The sequence below is a fragment of the Cervus canadensis genome, chromosome 1 (assembly GCF_019320065.1).
Source record: "Cervus canadensis isolate Bull #8, Minnesota chromosome 1, ASM1932006v1, whole genome shotgun sequence".
Taxonomy (NCBI): Eukaryota; Metazoa; Chordata; class Mammalia; order Artiodactyla; family Cervidae; genus Cervus; species Cervus canadensis.
Genome location: NC_057386.1, coordinates 69,281,041 through 69,300,858, shown reverse-complemented (window position 1 = coordinate 69,300,858; position 19,818 = coordinate 69,281,041). Strand labels below are relative to the sequence as shown.

The window sequence follows — 19,818 nt, the reverse complement described above, 5'->3', positions numbered from 1 at the left end:
AGATTCTGTAAATGACTGCAAAATACAGGTAAAAAAGCAAGTCTGAATAATTTCTCAATTATGTTTGATAGAGCATAAAAAGTGTGACTTAATCACATTTCTTTTATTTTAGTATTACAATAATAAAACCACTTATCAGGCCTATTGTATGGCACAGTATGAGATACATGGTAAGTACATCTGGGATATACATTAAGTTCCTTACTTACGAACCTTTAAGTTGGAAACTTTCAAAGATGTGACCATGCGTTCTGTCAGCATGAGGCATGAGTGAACTTGCAGCCTGCCCTCATCTCCTACTGCTGACGATCCTTCAACTCCACCATCTCCCACCTCCTCTGTCTCCTCTGGTACTAACGCTTCCTGCCTGTTCACTCCATGCCAGCCCCTGTATGCCAGCCAGGGTCCTGTACTACTGCGCTTTTCAAGATACTGTACTGTAAGATTAAAACTGTTTTCTTTATTTCTGTGTTTGTTTGCTATATACTTTTTGTGCGAAAAGTATTACAAACCTGTTACAGTACAGTACTATTTAGCTGATTGTGTTAGTTGGGTATATAGGCTAACTTGGTTGGACTTAGGGACAAATTGGACTTAGGAGCATGTTCTTGGATCTCAGCTCATTTGTGTGTAGGGGACTTAACTCTACAACTGTGAATTAAAACACTGTCTAGTCTTTAAGAAATCGGCGAGTCTGTGGGGAAGATGTTAAAAAAAACAAACCAATAAACACACACTGTGGAAAGTGCCCTCGGGCTTTCCTGGAGGCTCAGTGGTGGGGAGTCTGCCTGCCAGTGTAGGAGATGTGGGTTTTGATTCCTGATCCAGAAGGATCCCACGTGCCTTGGAGCAACCAAGCCCATGGGCCACCAGTACTGAGCCTGTGTTCTGGAGCCCGGGAGCCAGAACTGCAGAAGCCTGAGCGCTCTCCGTGCTCCACGGCAAGAGAAGCCACCACAAGGAGAAGCCTGTGCGCCACAGCTGGGGGGTAGCCCCCGCTCTGGACAACTGGAGGAAAGCCCGTGCAGCAGAGAAGACCCAGAACAGCCAAATATAAATAAATGTTAATAAATGAAAAAAAAGTGCTCCAACAAGAGAAAGCATCGGTGCTCTGTGTGGTGGCCTATCATCTCAGTTTTGGACCCGATTGTCCCTCTTTTTGAATTGTATTTCTGCCCCTTAAGTATCTCTGGGATTTGGGGCAAGTTACTTAAGGCCTCTAAGCCTCAGTTTCCCAGTCTTTAAAATGGGGCTCATCTCACCTGTCCCCGAAGGTTATCATAAGGCGTCGGTGCATTTGATGACATATTTCTGGAGTTTAGCGCAGGGCCTGGCATAGACACGGTTGCAGTTCTTTTATGATCCCCTTTGTGACTTGCTTTGTGTCGGCTTGCTAACAACTGCCTAGGTTTTACTCCACTCTTTGCCTGCCAGGTTCAAGTGCTGTGGCTTGTGGCCCTCCTGGTCAGACAGTGCTCAGGTGATGGGTTGGTGACTTGGGAGCGAGTGCTGAGGAGCCAGCAGGGGCAGTTTTTCAGTGGCGGTGCCTCTGCAGCCAGAGGCTTCCACCTTCCTGTGTCCTCTGGCCAGTGTTCCCTGGGCATCTACCAGGTGCGGGGATAAAGGCTGACTTCTCAGCACTTTGGAGAGGCTGAAAGGGCTTAAAGACGGGAGAGGGTGTGGGTTGGATAGGGCAAATGGACTGTCGAGGAGAGGTGACATTGGTGCAGGAGTTGGGGGAGGGGGCTGTTTCCCCCTGGAGAAGTCAAGGAGCGCTTCGTGGAAGAGGTGGCATTTCACCGGGGTTGTGAGTTGTTGGTGGACCAGCGGGGACGAGCGGGGATCTCAGAACTCGGGTTGGCCTGCATATGCAGGAAGAAGTGCTCCTGCCAAGCGTGTTACATGTGCTGCGAGTTTCATTTCTTGTAAGTGTGGGCATTGCCGTCATGCTGAGTCGCTTCAGTCGAGTCCGACTCTGTGATCCCGTGGACTGTAACCTGCCACGTTCCTCTGTTCTTGGGATTTTCCAAGACTACTGGAGTGGGTTGTTCCCTCTGCCAGGGGATCTTCTCAACCCAGGGACTGAACCCAGGTCTCCTGCTCTGCAGGTGGACTCTTTACCATCTGAACCCACCAGGGAAGCCCACGTGTGGGCATTACCCCCACATTTTATTTAAATAAAAAGAGAGTTGGAATCTCTAAGAACGTATTTAAGCTCTTGTCTAGACTAATTGGGCCTTACTATTTGCTGTTCATAGTCTGAAAATAAAAGTCTTTTCATTTCCTCATCCTAGAAAATTTGTAAAATACCAAAAATATGTAGAAAGAAAAGTTACCTGGTAATTTAAAAATTTCCCCTTCTTCTAAGACGAAACAAAATATTCTAGTAAATGTGGATAGTTTACAAGTGTTTTCAAACTTCTGTGAATTTTCTGTATTCTTTACTAATTTTTCTGTGGAGGGGTAATGTATGCTTTGAGCAAAAAATTGCTTCATAAAGAATATTTTATGTGTTAGGAATGTTTACTCTCTTTCTTCCATATTAATTGTATCTTTTCCTTGCCAATTGTTGGCCCTTTGCCTTATTTATTGTATAGTTTTGATATCTAGAAGTTCTTTTTTCTGTTTCTCTTTTCCTCACAAATTCCTCTCTGTTCTGAGAGCTGATGAAAATGCTGTTTTTTGGTTTCATTTTTTACTTGTGACTCTTTCAGTCCATCTGGAATTAATTTTGATTTGAGACATGGTTCTCTTTTTATTTCCAACTACTTAACCAGTTATACCACACCATTAGTTGAATAATAGTTTTTACTCCATGATTTTTTATGACACCGTTAAATATATGTACTATGTATATGTGTTTTTGGCTTCCCTGGTGGCTCAAGTGGTAAAGATCTGCCTGCAATGTGGGAGACCCAGATTTGATCCCTGGGTAGGGAAGATCCCCTGGAGAAGGGCATGGCCACCCACCCCAGGATTCTTGCCTAGAGAATCCCATGAACAGAGGAGCCTGGCAGGATATAGTCCATGGGGTCACAAAGAGTCAGACACAGCTGAGTGATTAATGCTTTGACTTTCCTTTTCTTTCATATATATGTTTATTTCTAATATATTAAAACTGAGTAAGTTTTGTTTCTTAGATTTAAAAATTACTCTTGTGTTTACATAGTGTACATCTTATTTGACTGGTTATTCTGTTTTAAGTAACAATTGTTCTTCACTTTTTTTTTTTGGCATGTGTGGTTTTATAACATTACAATCTGACTTCCCATGAGCCATCTTTTAACTTGTAAACATTTTGTTTGGCTTACTCATGTTTAGCTTACTGAAGTTGAATGCTTCTATGAAGACCTGTAAAACATTCTAGAACTAACACCCAAAAAAGATGTCTTTTTCATCATAGGCGACTGGAATGCAGAAGTAGGAAGTTAAAAGATACCTGGAGTAACAGGCAAATCTGGTCTTGGAGTAAAAATGAAGCTGGGCAAAGGCTAACAGAGTTTGGCCAAGAGAATGCACTGGTCATAGCAAACACCCTCTTCCAACAACACAAGAGAAGACTCTACACATGGACATCACCAGATGGTCAACACCGAAATCAGATTGATTATATTCTTTGCAGCCAAAGATGGAGAAGCTCTATACAGAAAGCAAAAACAAGGCCGGGAGCTAACTGTGGCACAGATCATGAACTCCTTATTGCAAAATTCAGACTTAAACTGAAGAAAGTAGGGAAAACCACTAGACCATTCAGGTATGACCTAAATCGAATCCCATATGATTATACAGTGGAAGTAACAAATAGACTCAAGGGATTAGATCTGATAGACAGAGTGCCTGAAGAACTATGGATGGAGGTTTGTGACGTTGTACAGGAGGCAGTGATCAGGACCAGCCCCAAGAAAAAGAAATGCAAAAGGCAAAATGATTGTCTGAGGAGGCCTTACAAATAGCTGTGAAAAGAAGAGAGGCAAAAGGCAAAGGAGAAAAGGAAAGATATACTCATTGAATGCAGCGTTCCAAAGAGAAGCAAGGAGAGATGAGAAAGTCTTTCTCAGTGATCAGTGCAAAGAAATAGAGGAAAACAATAGAATGGGAAAAACTGGAGATCTCTTCAAGAGAATTAGAGATACCAAGGGAACATTTCATGCAAAGATGGGCACAATAAAGGACAGAAATGGTATGGACCTAACAGAAGCAGAAGATATTAAGAACAGGTGGCAAGAATACGCAGAAGAACTGTGTACAAAAATGATCTTCATGACCCAGATAACCATGATGGTGTGATCACTTACCTAGAGCCAGACATCCTGGAATGTGAAGTCAAGTGGGCCTTAGGAAGCATCACTATGAACAAAGCTAGTGGAGGTGATGGAATTCCAATTGAGCTATTTCAAATCCTAAAAGATGATGCTATGAAAGTGCTGCACTCAGTATGCCAGCAAATTTATAAAACTCAGCAGTGGCCACAGGACTGGAAAAGGTCAGTTTTCATTCCAGTCCCAAAGAAGGGCAATGCCAAAGAATGTTCAAACTACCACACAATTGCACTCATCTCAAAATTCTCCAAACCAGGCTTCAATAGTACGTGAACTATGGACTTCCAGATATTCAAGCTGGATTTAGAAAAGGCAGAGAAACTAGAGATCAAATTGCCAACATCCACTGGATTGTCGAAAAAGCAAGAGAATTCCAGAAAAACATCTACTTCTGCTGTTTGATTATGCCAAAGCCTTTGACTGTGTAGATCACAACAAACTGTGGAAAATTCTTAAGGAGATGGGAATACCAGACCACCTTATCTGCCTCCTGAGGAATCTTTATGCAGGTGAAGAAGCAACAGTTAGAACTGGACATGAAACAGCAGAGTGATTCCATATCAGGAAAGGAGTATGTCAAGGTTGTATATTGTCATCCTGCTAATTTAACTTAGGTGCAGAGTACCTCATGTGAAATGCTGGGCTGGATGAAGCACAAGTTGGAATCAAGATTGCCAGGAGAAATATCGATAACCTCAGATATGCAGATGACACCACCCTTATGGCAGAAAGTGAAGAGGAACTGAAGACCCTCTTGATGAAAGTGAAAGAGGAGAGTGAAAAAGCTGGCTTAAAACTCAACATTAAAAATACTAAGATCATGGCATCCGGTCCCATCACTTCATGGCAAATAGATGGGAAACAATGGAAATAGTGACAGACTTTATTTTCTTGAGCTCCAAAATCACTGCAGATGGTGACTGCAGCCATGAAATTAAAAGATGTTTGCTCATTGGAAGAAACGCTATGACCAATCTAGACAGCATATTAAAAAGCAGAGATGTTACTTTGCTGACAAAGGCCTGTCTAGTCAAAGCTATGGTTTTTCCAGTAGTCATTTGTGAATGTGAGAGCTGGACCATAAAGAAAGCTGAGTGCCAAAGAATTGATGCTTTTGAAATGTGGTGTTGTAGAAGACTCTTGAGAGTTCCTTGTGCTGCAAGGAGATCAAACCAGTCAATCCTAAAGGAGTCCTGAATATTCATTGGAAGGACTGATACTGAAACTCCAATACTTTGGCCACCTGATGTGAAGAACTGACTCATTGGAAAAGACCCTGATGCTGGGAGAGATTGAAGGAAGGCAGGAGGAGAAGGGGATGCCAGAGGATGAGCTGGTTGAATGGCATTACCGCCTTGATGGACATGAGTTTGAACAAGCTCCGGGTGTTGGTGAAGGACTGGGAGGCTTGGCGTGCTGCAGTCCTTGGGGTCTCAAAGAGTCGGACAGGACTGAGTGACTTAACTGACTCATGTTAAACCTAAAACATAAGTTTTTTTTTGCTGTCACCATTTAAAAATCAGTGAGTCTTTCAGCTGTTCCAGAAAAATGAATGGAGCAGCTTAAATACTGGGCTTATGGTTCCACATGGCAAAAGTCCGCTGGGGCTCTGTAATGGCTGCCTGCCTGTCTCTCTAACACAGATGTGGGCTTGCTGGCTAGCCCTTGCCTCCACTTTTCCTTACCGAGTTTACTTCCAGCTTGACCCAGACTCACTTGAGTAATGCTGTTTCATAAAACAGTTTTCATTGTATTAATTTGATCCTTGTAGAGCCTTTTGTCTCATACTACTCTATCTTATTTTTTATTGGAATATGATGGCTTTACCGTGTTTCGTTCCTGCTGTACACCATCATGAATCAGCGATGTGGATACATACATCCCCTTTCTGGAGACCCTCCCTCCCACTTCCGCCGTCCCAGCCCTCCGGGTCATCACAGAGTGCCAGCCTGGGCCCCCCGTGTCACAGAGCGGCTTCCCACCAGCTATCTGTTTCACCTGTGGTGGTGTATATATTTCAGCGCCCCACTCTCTCCTGCCTCATCTATCTCCACAAGTCTTTTCTCTGTCTGCACCTTTATTCCTGCCCTGCAAACGGGTTCATCAATATTTATTTTTCTAGCTTTCAGGTATATGTGTTCATAGGCAATATTTGTTTTTCCGACTTACTTCACTCTGTATCACTTCAACTGACTCAATTTTGTTCCCTTTTATGGCGAATTTATTTTATATTTGTGTGTGTGTATATATGTGTGTGTATATATATATACATGTACGTATATGTATGTATAAATCCATATGTGTTATGTGCATCCTATATTGCAATGTTGAAGAAAAGATTCTGTTCTTTATTGAATGCTAGTTGAACACAGCCCCTTTTAAAATTCATAATTAAGTGCCCAAAGTCACATGAGTACAAAAAAACAGAATATTCTATAGTGACGCTGAGAAAAAAATGCAAGGAGAGACAATTATCTGAGTCTTAACGTTCAAAAAGAAAACACAGCAGCATTTGTATAGTATCATACCAAAGATGAACAAATGTATTTTCACTCAAATTGGTGGGCGTGATGTTGTTTCTTGGCTAGATTCTTTCTTCACAGAGGCTTGATAGCACCATTTTCTTTCATTCCAGACTTAACCCATGTCCTCATTTACATATCCCACTATTTCCGCATGTGCTGGGTGTTTTGACTGCTGACTGTAGCATCATTGCTTCCTTTGTCCCCTCCTGTGATTCAGATCAAATCAAAGGAGTAAACACGTCTTCAGTATTCTCTGAATACTAACCTGCAAAGATAGTAAGCGTTTTTAACCACATGATGTTGTGTTGCCACGTACTTGTGGTCAATGCAGCTGTGTTACCTCCATTCCTGCCTGGTTTTCAACCTGAGAAGCTGGTGCTCAGAGAAGGCTGCGACCCCGGGGGCAGAGCCACAGGCTCATAGTGGCCACTGGAACCTGCGTCTTCTGACATCTAGTCCAGTGCACACTCTACAGTAGGAACTTTTAAAAATAGTGGAGATTTTTAAAGTAGTGGCCATATGTTCCATTTAGTTTATTTTCTGTTAGTCATTAAAATCATTCAGGAAGTGCGTCATCATAAAAAGCAGAAAAGAGGGAGTAACCATGTAATATTAATGCCTTAAGTGTAAAAAAAAAAAAAAAGTTGTAAATTAAACCTAGGGCATAAAGAGAAAAAATGCTTCCGTTTCAGTGAAAGTTTGACCATTCTCATGTATAGGTGAACGGTAGGATTACAGAATTTTAGGATTGGCTCTAAGAATGAACTAGGACAAAACTGAATTCTGATACTTTAAAAAAAAAAATTTTAGGTTTTGTGGCTGTATTTTTTTTTTTTTTTTTTGGCCACACCACACAAGGGCATGTGTGGGCCATGTGGGGTGTTGGTTCCCAGAGCGGGGGTGGAAGCCGCACCCCCCCACTGTGGGAGTGTGGAGTCCTACCTAACTACTCGACCACCAAGGAAGTCCCCTGATCTTTTGAAGAGAAAAACTAAGGTTTTATATTGTTCAGTGTTTTGTTTTGTTTTTGCCCTTGAAGATGTGCGGCTAGTTGCTAATTACTTGGAGTAGAGATGAGAAGTGTCAGTTCTGAGTCTGTGTCTTCGTGGTCAGTGTGGGGGTTATTGAGCCTTTAGTGAGCCGGCAGAGCTTCGTTGCCAGTGTGTCCCGTGCAGTGAAAAAATGATGATAAATGCGGAGAAATACAACTTTTGTGCTTTATTTACCCCTTTTGCTTAATAGGAAGATCATGCCAGAAAAAGCTGGGACAGTTCATTATTTTTGACTTTATAAAATAGAAGCTGGAAAATAGGGAACGTTCCTTTCTAGGAGGCCTTGGAGAGTTGGGGAGAGTTTGAAGTTAATAGAAACATTTTGACAGCAGGAGAACATCATGTGAGCTCACTGGTGCTCAGAAATGTTTCTGAAAAATCTACTTATGTTGGCAGGCAGTTTGGGGGGAGGTTGTCTCCACCGTATTAAAAAGATTGGTTCCTTGTTTTCTCTAAAAGCTACTCTAGCAAAAGGAAAACAAATACTATTTCTTGGCAGTGCCTGAGAAATGTTTGTAATGTTAACCAAAGGATCTCAGTAGAAGTATGTCAGTATAATTGTAGGCTTTGTGGACCTATTGATAAATATTCTAGACAGTGTTATAGAAATCACTGCTGAAATTTGGGTAAGTAGTTGACATTTCTGGTCAGAGATTTTCTTGTTATATTTATATTAGACAATTAGGGAAGGTTTTTTTCCCCAAGATGTGTTTCTCTTCCCCCTCCTCCTAATGGCAATTATAAATAATTTTTAAGCATAGATCAAAACTTACTCAGTTTTACGTGAATTCCATTTCTATGCCCATATCTGTAGCAAGTTTGCTTTTTGAAGCTTTATGGTCTTATGTTTTCATCCTAAATTTTTTTTTTTAAATTTTTATTATTATTATTTTTTTTCCATTTATTTTTATTAGTTGGAGGCTAATTACTTTACAATATTGTAGTGGTTTTTGCCATACATTGACATGAATCAGCCATGGATTTACATGTGTTCCCCATCCCGATTCCCCTCCCACCTCCCTCTCCATCCCATCCCTCTGGGTCTTCCCAGTGCACCAGCCCTGAGCACCAGTCTCATGCATCCCACCTGAGCTGGTGATCTGTTTCACCCTTGATAATATACATGTTCGATGCTGTTCTCTCGAAACATCCCACCCTCGCCTTCTCCTACAGAGTCCAAAAGTCTGTTCTGTACATCTGTGTCTCTTTTTCTGTTTTGCATACAGGGTTATCGTTACCATCTTTCTAAATTCCATATATATGCATTAGTATACTGTGTTGGTCTTTATCTTTCTGGCTTACTTCACTCTGTATAATGGGCTCCAGTTTCATCCATCTCATTAGAACTGATTCAAATGAATTCTTTTAATGGCTGAGTAATATTCCATAGTGTATATGTACCACAGCTTCCTTATCCATTCGTCTGCTGATGGGCATCTAGGTTGCTTCCATGTCCTGGCTATTATAAACAGTGCTGCGATGAACATTGGGGTGCACATGTCTCTTTCAGATCTGGTTTCCTCAGTGTGTATGCCCAGAATTTTTTTTTTTAAATGGACAAGTGAATGGCATTAATTCCAAACACTGATAGGTATGAGGGGTTGAAAATAACAAGCTAGAAAAAAAAGTTCATTAAAGGAAAAAGCAAAAAGATAAGTGACTCTTCAGTCTAATGCTGTCTTGATGATTAATAAACAATGGCCTGGCTGCAGATAGATTTTCCAGATAACTTTTTCACACTTCATGGTACTTTCTTTTATTTTTGGATATTTTTCATATTTTGAGCTTCCCAGTCGATTGACTGTGTATATGCCTTTCCCCCATGTTTAATCATATTTGTCTATGTTTTTCCTGTTTGTAGGAAGAAAAAAAGAAGTTTGACAAAGAGACTGAAAGGAACTATAGCCTAATTGATAAGCATTTGAATTTATCAGCAAAAAAGAAAGACTCACATTTGCAAGAGGTATTGTTTTTATTTTTCTTTTAACTTGTTTGTAAAATTTAATAATCAGTGCATGTCATTTTTTAAATGAGCTTTTCTTTTGAAAATGTTTTATCTAGGTTTATTAGAGATGGAAAAAATGATTAGGTATCGCCATGAATTTTAAAAAAAAGCTCTTTTGGAATAAGACAAAATAAGACCTTATAGAGTGATTAATGCAGTGTGGGTTGAGTATTAGAAGTTTTGGTTCTGAGTGTATTTTCCCAGGAACAACCATTTTAACTAGCATAACTGAGGATAGATATATTATTTTCAGGAATAGATTATTAATTAACTTTCAAGATGTGTTGAAAAAGTGAATTAAATAAGCTCCTATACCATTTGGCTTTTATGTGAAGGCAGCATTAATCTTACCTAATGCTGAAGATTCAGGAGTTTTTAAGCTTCTTTGGAAAGAGAGCATCTGTTTTACTTGTGTTAATAGACTTGTTTCTTTTGGAGAGAGCCGTATGTAAGGAGAAAGGAATGTATATCTTCTCTCTCGTTTTCTCTTTCTGTTTTCTTTCTAAATTCCCTGCCACTTGTTTTTCCTCACTCACACCCTTGAATGGAAACTCAGTTGTTTACAATTTGGAACATATGCCTTCCTTAAACATAATGCTATTTTCAGTTGTAAAGATCCTGATTCATCCCACAGAAGTGTGACTTCTTCCCCGTGTATTTGTTTGTTTTTAAACACATAAGGGATCCAGGCGTAATGTACAAAATGACAATGTTGTAGAGTAAACCTGGGTTGTGTTTAAATGTTACAGATTTAGTTGCAAACTCTGTGTGTATGTGTGTGGTTATTTTGGCATTAACCACATGGCGCATCTTCTTTTGTCTGTCTAATGTGATTGGCTGATGTTTACTGGTGTTTGATGGTCTGTAAAAGAGAAAGGCCCTTTGTACCCTCTAATCCTGACCACAATACTGTCTGAAGGCGGCTGCATGCTCTCCTTTCCCATGTTGTGCAGAGAGCCCTGCAGTTGTTACATGTGCTCCCTCAGCTCCTACCCTCTGTCAGTTTTGGAGTAACAGCAGTAGAGCCTTTCTTCATGTCCGCAGTTTCCCACTTCCTGTTCTACTTGATCTCTGTTGCCAGGTATCCTGATGGGATTTCCATGCCCTGAGTCAATTTCCATCTCCATCTCACTCTCTGATTAGATATCATTCTACCGAGGGACCAAAGTCTGTAGCGTCATCCTTGGCCCTTTCTCTCTCAGCCCATCTAGACCCTCAGCCTACGTCTTCTTCTACTTCAGGATATTCTCAGTATGTGGCCAGTTCTCCTAGCCTGCAATCCTGTCACCCTGGCCCAAGTGCCGGGCGTTTCTCACACAGATGGCTACAGAAGCCTCCCTGCTTTTTACCCAGGGATCCCTACAGTTTTATTTTCTTTTTCAAATTATTTTGCATTCATTTATGCATGTGTGCATGCAGCTTCCCCCATGGCGCGGACTGTAAAGAATCTGCCTCCAGTGCAGGAGACCCGGGTTGGATCCCTGGGTCTTGAAGATCCGCTGCAGAAGGGAATGGCTCCCCAGTCCAGTATTCTTGCCTGGGAAATCCCATGGACAGAGGAGCCTGGGTGGGCTACAGTCCTGGGGTCTTAAGGAGTCAGACACGACTGAGTGACTAACACTTTCACTCTTTTTTTCATGCATACGTGCATGCCTGTCACTCTGTGTCATGATGACACAGGGATCGAACCCATGTCCCCTGCACTGGGAACATGGACTGTCAACCACTGGACTGCCAGGGAAGTCCTCTTACGGCTTATTTTCTGTATGGCAGCAGAGCCAGCCTTTGTGTTGCTCTTCTTCTCCAAATGCTCCTAGAGGCTTCCTTCAGAGGGCCCCAGTCCACTCCGCCTTCTCTCACCCCACATGGCGGCCTCATTCTGGCGTGGCTCCATGGCTGAGGGCCTTGGTGTTCCTCCTCTGCCAGATCCGTGTGACTCACTCCTGCAGATAGTCTTCCAGATGGTCTGCTCTCAGACTTCCCCCGAGTGGAGATGTTTGATCTTATTTAGGGTGCCTTCCCTACTCTGCCCTTTTTTTTTTATGCTCTTACAACCATTTGACTCGTTACATATTCAGAGGTGGGCTTTCCAGGTGGTGCAGTCCTAAAGAATCCGCCTGGAAATGCAGGAGGCACAAGAGAAAGGCTCGATCCCTCGGTCAGGACGGTCCCTGGAGCAGGAAGTGGCGGCCAGCTCCATTATCCTTGCCTAGAACATCCCATGGACCGAGGAGCCTGGTGGGCTACAGTCCATGGGGCCACCGAGGATTGGACACGACTGAGCACACACAGTGTGGAGTGTACATTCGGTGGTTTCCTGGCTTCTCTCCGTAGGATGTCCGCTCCTTGCAGGCAGCAGCGTCGTTCTCTTCAGCACTCTGTCCACAGTGCCTAGAATAAGACCTGTCAGGGAGCAGGCACTAATAAATATTTATGGAATGAACAAGTGTGAAGATTATGAGCCAGACCTTCAACAATTTCATCATTTCCAAAGATAATTAAACATTAGGTTGGAAATTTGAAGAGACCCTCAGATGAATCATTTTAGTTTTCACTTAAATTATATATTCTTGGGTCTTCTCTGGTGGTCCATGGTTAAAAGATTCTATGCTCTCAATGCAGGGGGCATGGGTTCCATCCCTGGTTGGGTATCTAGCCCACATGCCAAGTGGCATGACCAAAAGATTAAAAAACATTACATTTTCTTTCCTGTCTTGATCTCTGTGCTCCTTACAAATATACAGAACCCCACTTGACCGAGCTTTCTGTTGCAAGAGTGAATGCCTTAAGGATGGGGATGCTCCTTAAAGGAAAGAAGGTTAGATGTGGCTTTGGCCACTTCTGGCAGTGGCTAATGCATTGCTGATCTTCAGTAAATTGAGTTGAGGTTCTTGAGAGATTAATAAAGGTTGCTGAGAGTGGTACTGAACAAAAGACGTATGTCCTTGTTATCAGCTGTTCTTTCCTCTGGTTTCCAGTGAAAATCACAGGAGAAAATTGTGGCAGACAGCAGGCTGGCAATTTTGGTAATTCTATTAGGACCTTTACCTTTCACTCTCTATTGAACGGACACATTAGCTTCTGCCTCCATCACACCCCCGATTCCTGATATTAATATTTGTACTAGAACAGTAATTGGATATTTGAGAAAATTCTACGACTGCTGATATTTGAAGTATATTTTTGTTTCCCTGTGGCAGCTAAAAATTAGCACTTGCCGTCTGCCTCTACAGATTAAATTCACTAGTCAACCTCTGAGGACCTGCTCCCAGACTGTATTCTGCATTGTGCCCCCAATAAAACTTGACTCACAGCTCTCATGTTCTGCATTTTTTTTTCAGTTGATGCTGAGTAGTCAAATAATTATATTTCCATAAGTATGGCCAGAGAAATAGATCCCTTGAAGATCTTTGTGTGAGTGATCTATTCCTGTATGCATATTTACAGCAGGCACGGTCAGAAGTGAAATTGATAATCAGTTTGAAGTTATACGTTTAAAAAAATGACTTTTGCTTGGTATAAAGTATAGTCCAGTTGTGTATTTTTCAAGGCCACCAAGCAATGCACTCAATTCTGGCACTACCTGGAAATAGCATCAGATCCTGCAGGCTAAGGGCTCAATCCTGCAAGATTGCCCTGCTAATGACTGGCAGATGCAAACTCTTATATATAGAATGGATAAACCACAAGGCCCTATTCAGTATCCAGTAATAAACCATAGTGGAAAATAATTTATATGTATAGCCAGGTCACTTTGTTGTACAGCAGAAGCTAACACATTGTAAATCAACTGTACGTCAGTTAAAAAAGAAGACCAAAACAAAAACAAAATAGAAAAAAAAAAAAAGACCGCCCCACTTCTCACACCAAGTCCTGGTGTACTTCTGATTAACTGACTACAAAGAAAAGGTTCCTGTGACCCCTTCCTTGGGTTTGATTGATTTGCTAGGGCAACTCACAGAACTAGGAAACATTTACTTAAGTTTACCAGCTTATTATACAAGGTAATCTAGAGGAGTCAGATGAGCAGCCGAGATGAAGAGGTGCATGGGACTGGGTCCAGAAGGGTCCCAAGTGCAGAAACTTCTGACCCTGTGGAGCTGGGGTGTGTCACTCTTCAGGCAAGTGGATGGATTTACTCATGACCTGAAATAAATAGTCTGTCAGATACTTCTCCAGTAAAGATGGGTGTATTCAGGATCAGAAGAGAGAGGCTGTTTGGGGCCTTGCAGCCATGGTGAGCCAAGGGCAAGTTCCCACATGACCCGTGAAGGAGACCCCCTTGATTGTGAGGGACAGGGAGTTGGGAGGCTCTAGTAAACAGAGGCCGTGGCTTTTCTTGGGCTGAGTCCTGGCCAGGAAAGAAGAGTCATCTTCCTTCTCTCCCTAGGGCTCTGTTGTCCTCGGAAGCCACGAGTGCTCCCAGCTCTGTTTAGTTGAGTTTTCTGTTTACTGATTTTTTACATTACCAACCTGGAAGCTTAGGAACCCTTGTTGAAGAGCTGTTACAGAACTTAATCTGCAGTGCTTCCCCCTTCCTGAAGGCCAGTGGGTGGGGCCAAGGTTCTAACCTTCTAATCTGTGCAGCCTTGGGCCGCCCCCAGCCCCCCCAAGTCACCGTATTAGCACAAACAGCAGTGTTCTCACTCGGGGCTCCTTACAAATGACAGCAGACACTTCCCTCAGTCAGGAAATTCCAAGGGTTTTAGGAGATTTGTGCCAGGAACCTGGGGCAAAGACCAAATACATTTCTTCTTACACCACTTATATAGTGATTGCCTTTTAGACAGAGTCAAGCTTAAAGGACTGTGCTGCTGGGTGTAATTTGGATGTCTGTGATGGTGGTGTAAATGATGGGTTATCTACAATCCCAGGGATTCTGGTGATAAGGTCTCTCTGTGCCTGGCACAGCAGTTCTCAACACTCAGAACATTAGGAGGCTGTGAATGGAAGCTAAGCAGCAATACCGGAGCACAACCAGGAGAGAGAATCCACTCAAAAAAAAGAAAACGGCCTTGGTAAATCTGATCCTGGTGAAACTTTCTTGAAAGGCATTTCCCATTAACAATAACATGAAAGATACACCCTTAAATTCCCCATAGCTCCATTTTAGTAAATAACTTAACACACTTGGCATTGTTTTTCCTGGGAGTTGTGCCTGTTAACTGCTGGTGGCTGAGCTCAATCTCTGGTCATTAGAGGCATAAAAAAAACCATGATTTCTATGAGTATTAGGGAGAAAATTTGGCTTAATAAGAAACATTTTGACTTAGTCATGTTGACTAGACAAGTAGTCGCAATCTGAAAGTAGAGTTCTTTTTTCGGTGGGAATTATGAGGATTTCCAGCAAGAAGAGAGCATCTCAAAGTGACCCCGAGAGACTGCTCCGAGGAGACGGGGAAAGGAGTCAGGATATATAGAAGTTTGTAGCAAGGTGGGAGTGGCAGGAGGCAGTCTGTTAATTAAGGGAAGCCAGATATCTCAAGGAATCTACCATTCTTATATATATGTTGTTGTTCAGTTGCTAAGCTGTATCTGACTCTTTGCAACCCTGTGGAATGCGGCAAGCCAGGCTTCCCTGTCCTTCACCATTTCCCAGAGCTTGTTCAAACTCATGTCCATTGAGTTGGTGATGCTATCAAACCGTCTCGTCCTCTGTCACCCCCTTCTCCTCCCGCCTTCGATCTTTCCTAGCATCAGGGTCTTTTCTAATGAATCTGATTTTCACATCAGGCGGCCAAAGTATTGGAGTTTCAGCTTCAGCAGCAATCCTTCCAATGAATATTCAGGGTTGATTTCCTTTAGGATTGACTGGTACGATCTCCTTGCAGTCCAAGGGACTCTCAAGAACCTTCTCTATCACTACAGATCACATGGATCACAGGCTTGTCTTCTATGTATGGGAAGATGCAAGCGTCTGCATTCATTGAATTCATTCCTTTCATGTACATCTCAGCTATCTGGGGCCAAATCCTGCTTCTTGATTGTTCACATCCTTAGTGTTTGCCATGTGTGTGTGTTAGTCACTCAGTTGTGTCCAACTCTTTGCGACTCCATGAACTGTAGCCCACCAGGCTCCTCTATCCATGGAATTTTCCAGGCGAGAATACTGGAGTGGGATGCCATTCCCTTCTCCAGGGGATGTTTACCATAAGAGGTGGAGAATGTGACGGATGGCTGCCTCCTGTGCTTTCTTGGCATCCCCCCAAGCTCCTCAGCACCCTTACCTGATGGCTGGTGCATAGCTGGTATTGTTTTCCTGGGCTCAGAAATTTACATTTGAAAGGCTCGTGTTTGCACATACAGCAGAAAATATTTCATTTCACAGTAAGAAGCATTTATTATATTTAAACATTAATTAAAAAGTGATATGCCAAAAAATTATTACCTGTTGCCCTTTTTTCCCCAAACTTAAATTTTTGTTGTGGTAAAATATAGCAGGTGAAGTGAAAGTCGTTTAGTCATGTCTGACTCTTTGTGACCCCATGGACTGTACAGTCCGTGGAATACTCCAGGCCAGAGGGTAGCCTTTCCCTTGTCCAGGGGATCTTCCCAACCCAGGGATCGAACCTGGGTCTCCTGCATTGCAGGCGATTCTTTACCAGCTGAGCCACAGGGGAAGCCCAAAATATAGCAAGATACGATTTTAACTGTGTTCAAGGATACAGTTTGTTCAGTGTCAGCAAATACAGTCATGTTGTTGTGCAGCCACCCCACGTTCCAACTCTGAAAGGCTTAGAAACCGAAACTCTGTACTTCCCGTTAAACTAACTCCCCAGCCCTCTTCCCTCCAGCTCCTAACCTTCATTCTACTTCCTGTCTCTGTGAATTTCACTCTTCCAGGTACCTCATGGAAGAGGAATCACATGGCACCTCTCCTTTTGTGATTGGCTCATTTCATTTAGCATTGTTGACTAAAATAAATGTATTATGTTGTGAGTTGAGAGTTGTGAGCAAGTTTTATTTGGGGCAAAATGAGGACTACAGCCTGGGAGATAGCATTTCCGATAGCTCTAAGAAACTGCTCCAAAGTGGTGGAGGGAAGGTCAGTATGTGTGTGATTTTGTTGAAGGGGGCGTGTGTGCATTGAAGCATGTATTTTTGTGTGTGGAAGGTTTCTGGTAGTTTTGTGAGGATGACTGCTAGTCATGAGGAGCGGACATCTCCTAGAAGGATTTTAGTGCTTTTCTAGAAAGGAAGAGATATAAGAATTGGGCTCATAAAATCAGCTCCTGAAAATATGTAGCTATCTGAAGACCTGTCCTTCCAGTTTTTCCCAGAGCACAGAGTGCTTCATTTCTGCTGTCCACCCTGAACTCCTTTTCAGGGGGTTTTGAAGGTCAGCGGCTATAGCAGCTCATGATTTAGTCCTTGTAGAGGAACACGGCAAGTGCCAGTATGTAGTTGACATCTTCATGTCCTCAGGCTTCATCCGTGTTGAGACAGGTGCCAGAATTTCCTTCCAGTCTGAGGCTGAATAATATTCCATTATTTGTGTAGACCAGATTTTGATGATCCCTTCGTCTGTCGGTGGGCACTTTGGTTATTTCTGCCATTTAGCTGCTGTCAGTGTGGGTGAGCAGGTGTCTGTTTTGAGTCCCTGCTTGCAGTTCTTGTGAGCGTATACCCCGAAATGGAATTGTTAAGATCATATGGTCATTCTCTTTTTAATTTTTTGTTTTAGAGAACCGCCATACTGTTTTCCGTAGCAGCTGAATCATTTTGCATTCACGTCAGCAGTGTACAAAGTTCCAGTTTTTCTACATCTTCACCAGTTCTTTTTGTTTTCTGTTTTGTTCTGGGGGTAGGTTTGTTTTTGTTTGTTTTGTTTTTGGTAAGTGTGAGGTGCTACCTTGTGGTTTTGATTTGTATTTCCCTGATGGTGAGTGATGCTTTCCATGTGTTTAGATGTGGCCTCTTTGGAGAAATGTCCAGGTGAAAACTACAGGATGCCTTATAGGAACCGTTCTGAGGGCAGAGTTTTCCCCACCGTTCCTCTGTGGAGCCATCTCCTCTCCCAGTGCCTTTCTAGTTAGACAAGAGAACCTTTGTTTGGAATAGTCTCCTGGCCATCTGCTGCCTGCTCGCTTCCAAGGGATGGGCATGTTGAGGGCTTAGGAGCGTGACTACCTGCAGATGGGCGCCAAGCCCAGCCTTGCCTGGGAGCCAAGTTCTTGCAGTGGGGCTGTTGCCACTTCTTCACCTGCTGTTTTCACTCAGGAGTGCTGTGGCGACTGGAATGTGTTCAGTCCGCCTTCCCAGGCCACTCCATTCTTAGGTGGTTTGTTAATGGAAACACTGTTTGTGTAGTTCGGAGTCTGTGTATGGTTCCAACTCGCGTGTCAGTTGTGGTTGGGGTAGGTTTCTCGTGAAGAGCAAGACTGCGTGATGTTCAGTCCTTGGGGGTCAGCCACATCACAGAGATGAGCAGGGGTTGGTAAACTACTTCTGCAGACAGTCAGATACTAAGTATTTTACAGTTTTGAAGACCACGAGGTCCCCTCTTGGGACAATTCAGTTCAGCCATCGCAGCAGGGCAGCCTACATAGAAGATACGTGATGGAGTGGTCACGGGTGTGTCCAGCTCAACCTCATTTAGGAGAACAGGCAGCTGGCCATGTTTGGCCCACAGATGGGAGCTATGCAGACCTCAGATAAAGAGTTTCACATTGCACCATCTCTAATCTGACCGCCTCCTTTGTTTTAACACAGGCAGATATCCAAGTGGAACAGAACCGGCAACACTTTTATGAACTGTCTCTTGAATATGTGTGTAAGCTTCAGGAAATCCAAGAAAGGAAGAAGTTTGAGTTTGTGGAACCCGTAAGTATAAATAGCAAGCTTCTCTGTGAGTTGAACATTGTGATAGAGAATAGGAATCTGTTTCTTTCAAGGTCTCATTTCTGGTTGCTACAGGCTGTGATGCATAAACATGACACAAGATGTCGTAAATTGTACACAGCGCACCCAGGTCGCTGTGGAGTCTAAATCCCACCAGTAAGTAGCGGTTCTCAACCTTCTTTGCACAGCAATGTGGAATGAGTGTTATCCCTTTTGCTACATGGACTCAAGGACTCTGCAGTCAGGTGCAACTTCTTCCATCCTAGTTGTAACTCCACTCTTAACAAGAATTCCCATGAAATTATTGGAATGTGAGTGAGTGTGGGGGTGTTTATGGGATAATCTTTATTCTACTTAAGTTTGTTTCTAAAGCAAGTGCATCCATCCAAACCTTGGTACTTGCAACTATGACTGGTAATTCTAATACAATTCACAATACTTAGGCAATAGCTCAGTTGGTAACGAATCCGCCTGCAGTGCAGAAGACTCCGGTTCAATTCCTGGGTCAGGAAGAGCCCCTGGAGAAGGGATCGGCTACCCACTCAGTGTTCTTGGGCTTCCTGTGTGGCTCAGCTGGTAAAGAATCTGCCTGCAATGCGGGAGACCTGGGTTCAAAACCTGGGTTTTGAAGATCTGATCCCCTGGAGAAGGGAAAGGCTACCCACTCCAGTATTCTGGCCTGGAGAATTCCATGGACTGTATAGTCCATGGGGTCGCAAAGAATCAGATACGACTGAGTGACTTTCACTTTCATGTAACCTAAATTAAGAGCCAGTATGCAGAACATTTGAAACGACTTTGTCAGTTACTCTGACATTCTTTACACTTATTTTAGAAACACGTGATTTTCATTGGTGCTTATGTAGGTGTACTCTGAGAGCTTCACTTATTTTTATGTTAATATATCTATGAATATATGTATCTTCTGAATCAAAACAAAGGATATTTCATACTGTGGGTTTTAGCAAAAAAACACATATACACTGAGATCCATGATTCTCAAGAGTCACTTTAATTTCGATATAGGCTATAGTGCATGTGATTAAAAAAAAAAAGCTTTACCGAGGTATAATTCA

General features: G+C 42.7%; 1 protein-coding gene across 2 annotated transcripts in view; it reads left to right on the top strand.

Moving 5' to 3' along the window:
* The window catches only part of ARHGAP10 (Rho GTPase activating protein 10), a 358,134-nt gene that overhangs the window by 126,166 nt on the left and 212,150 nt on the right, over positions 1-19,818 (top strand). For both annotated transcript variants that reach the window (XM_043484882.1, XM_043484888.1), the window contains exons 5-6: positions 9,758-9,859; positions 18,614-18,724. In XM_043484882.1, the coding sequence (XP_043340817.1) occupies positions 9,758-9,859; positions 18,614-18,724 (213 nt within the window). The remainder of the gene's footprint in view (positions 1-9,757; positions 9,860-18,613; positions 18,725-19,818) is intronic.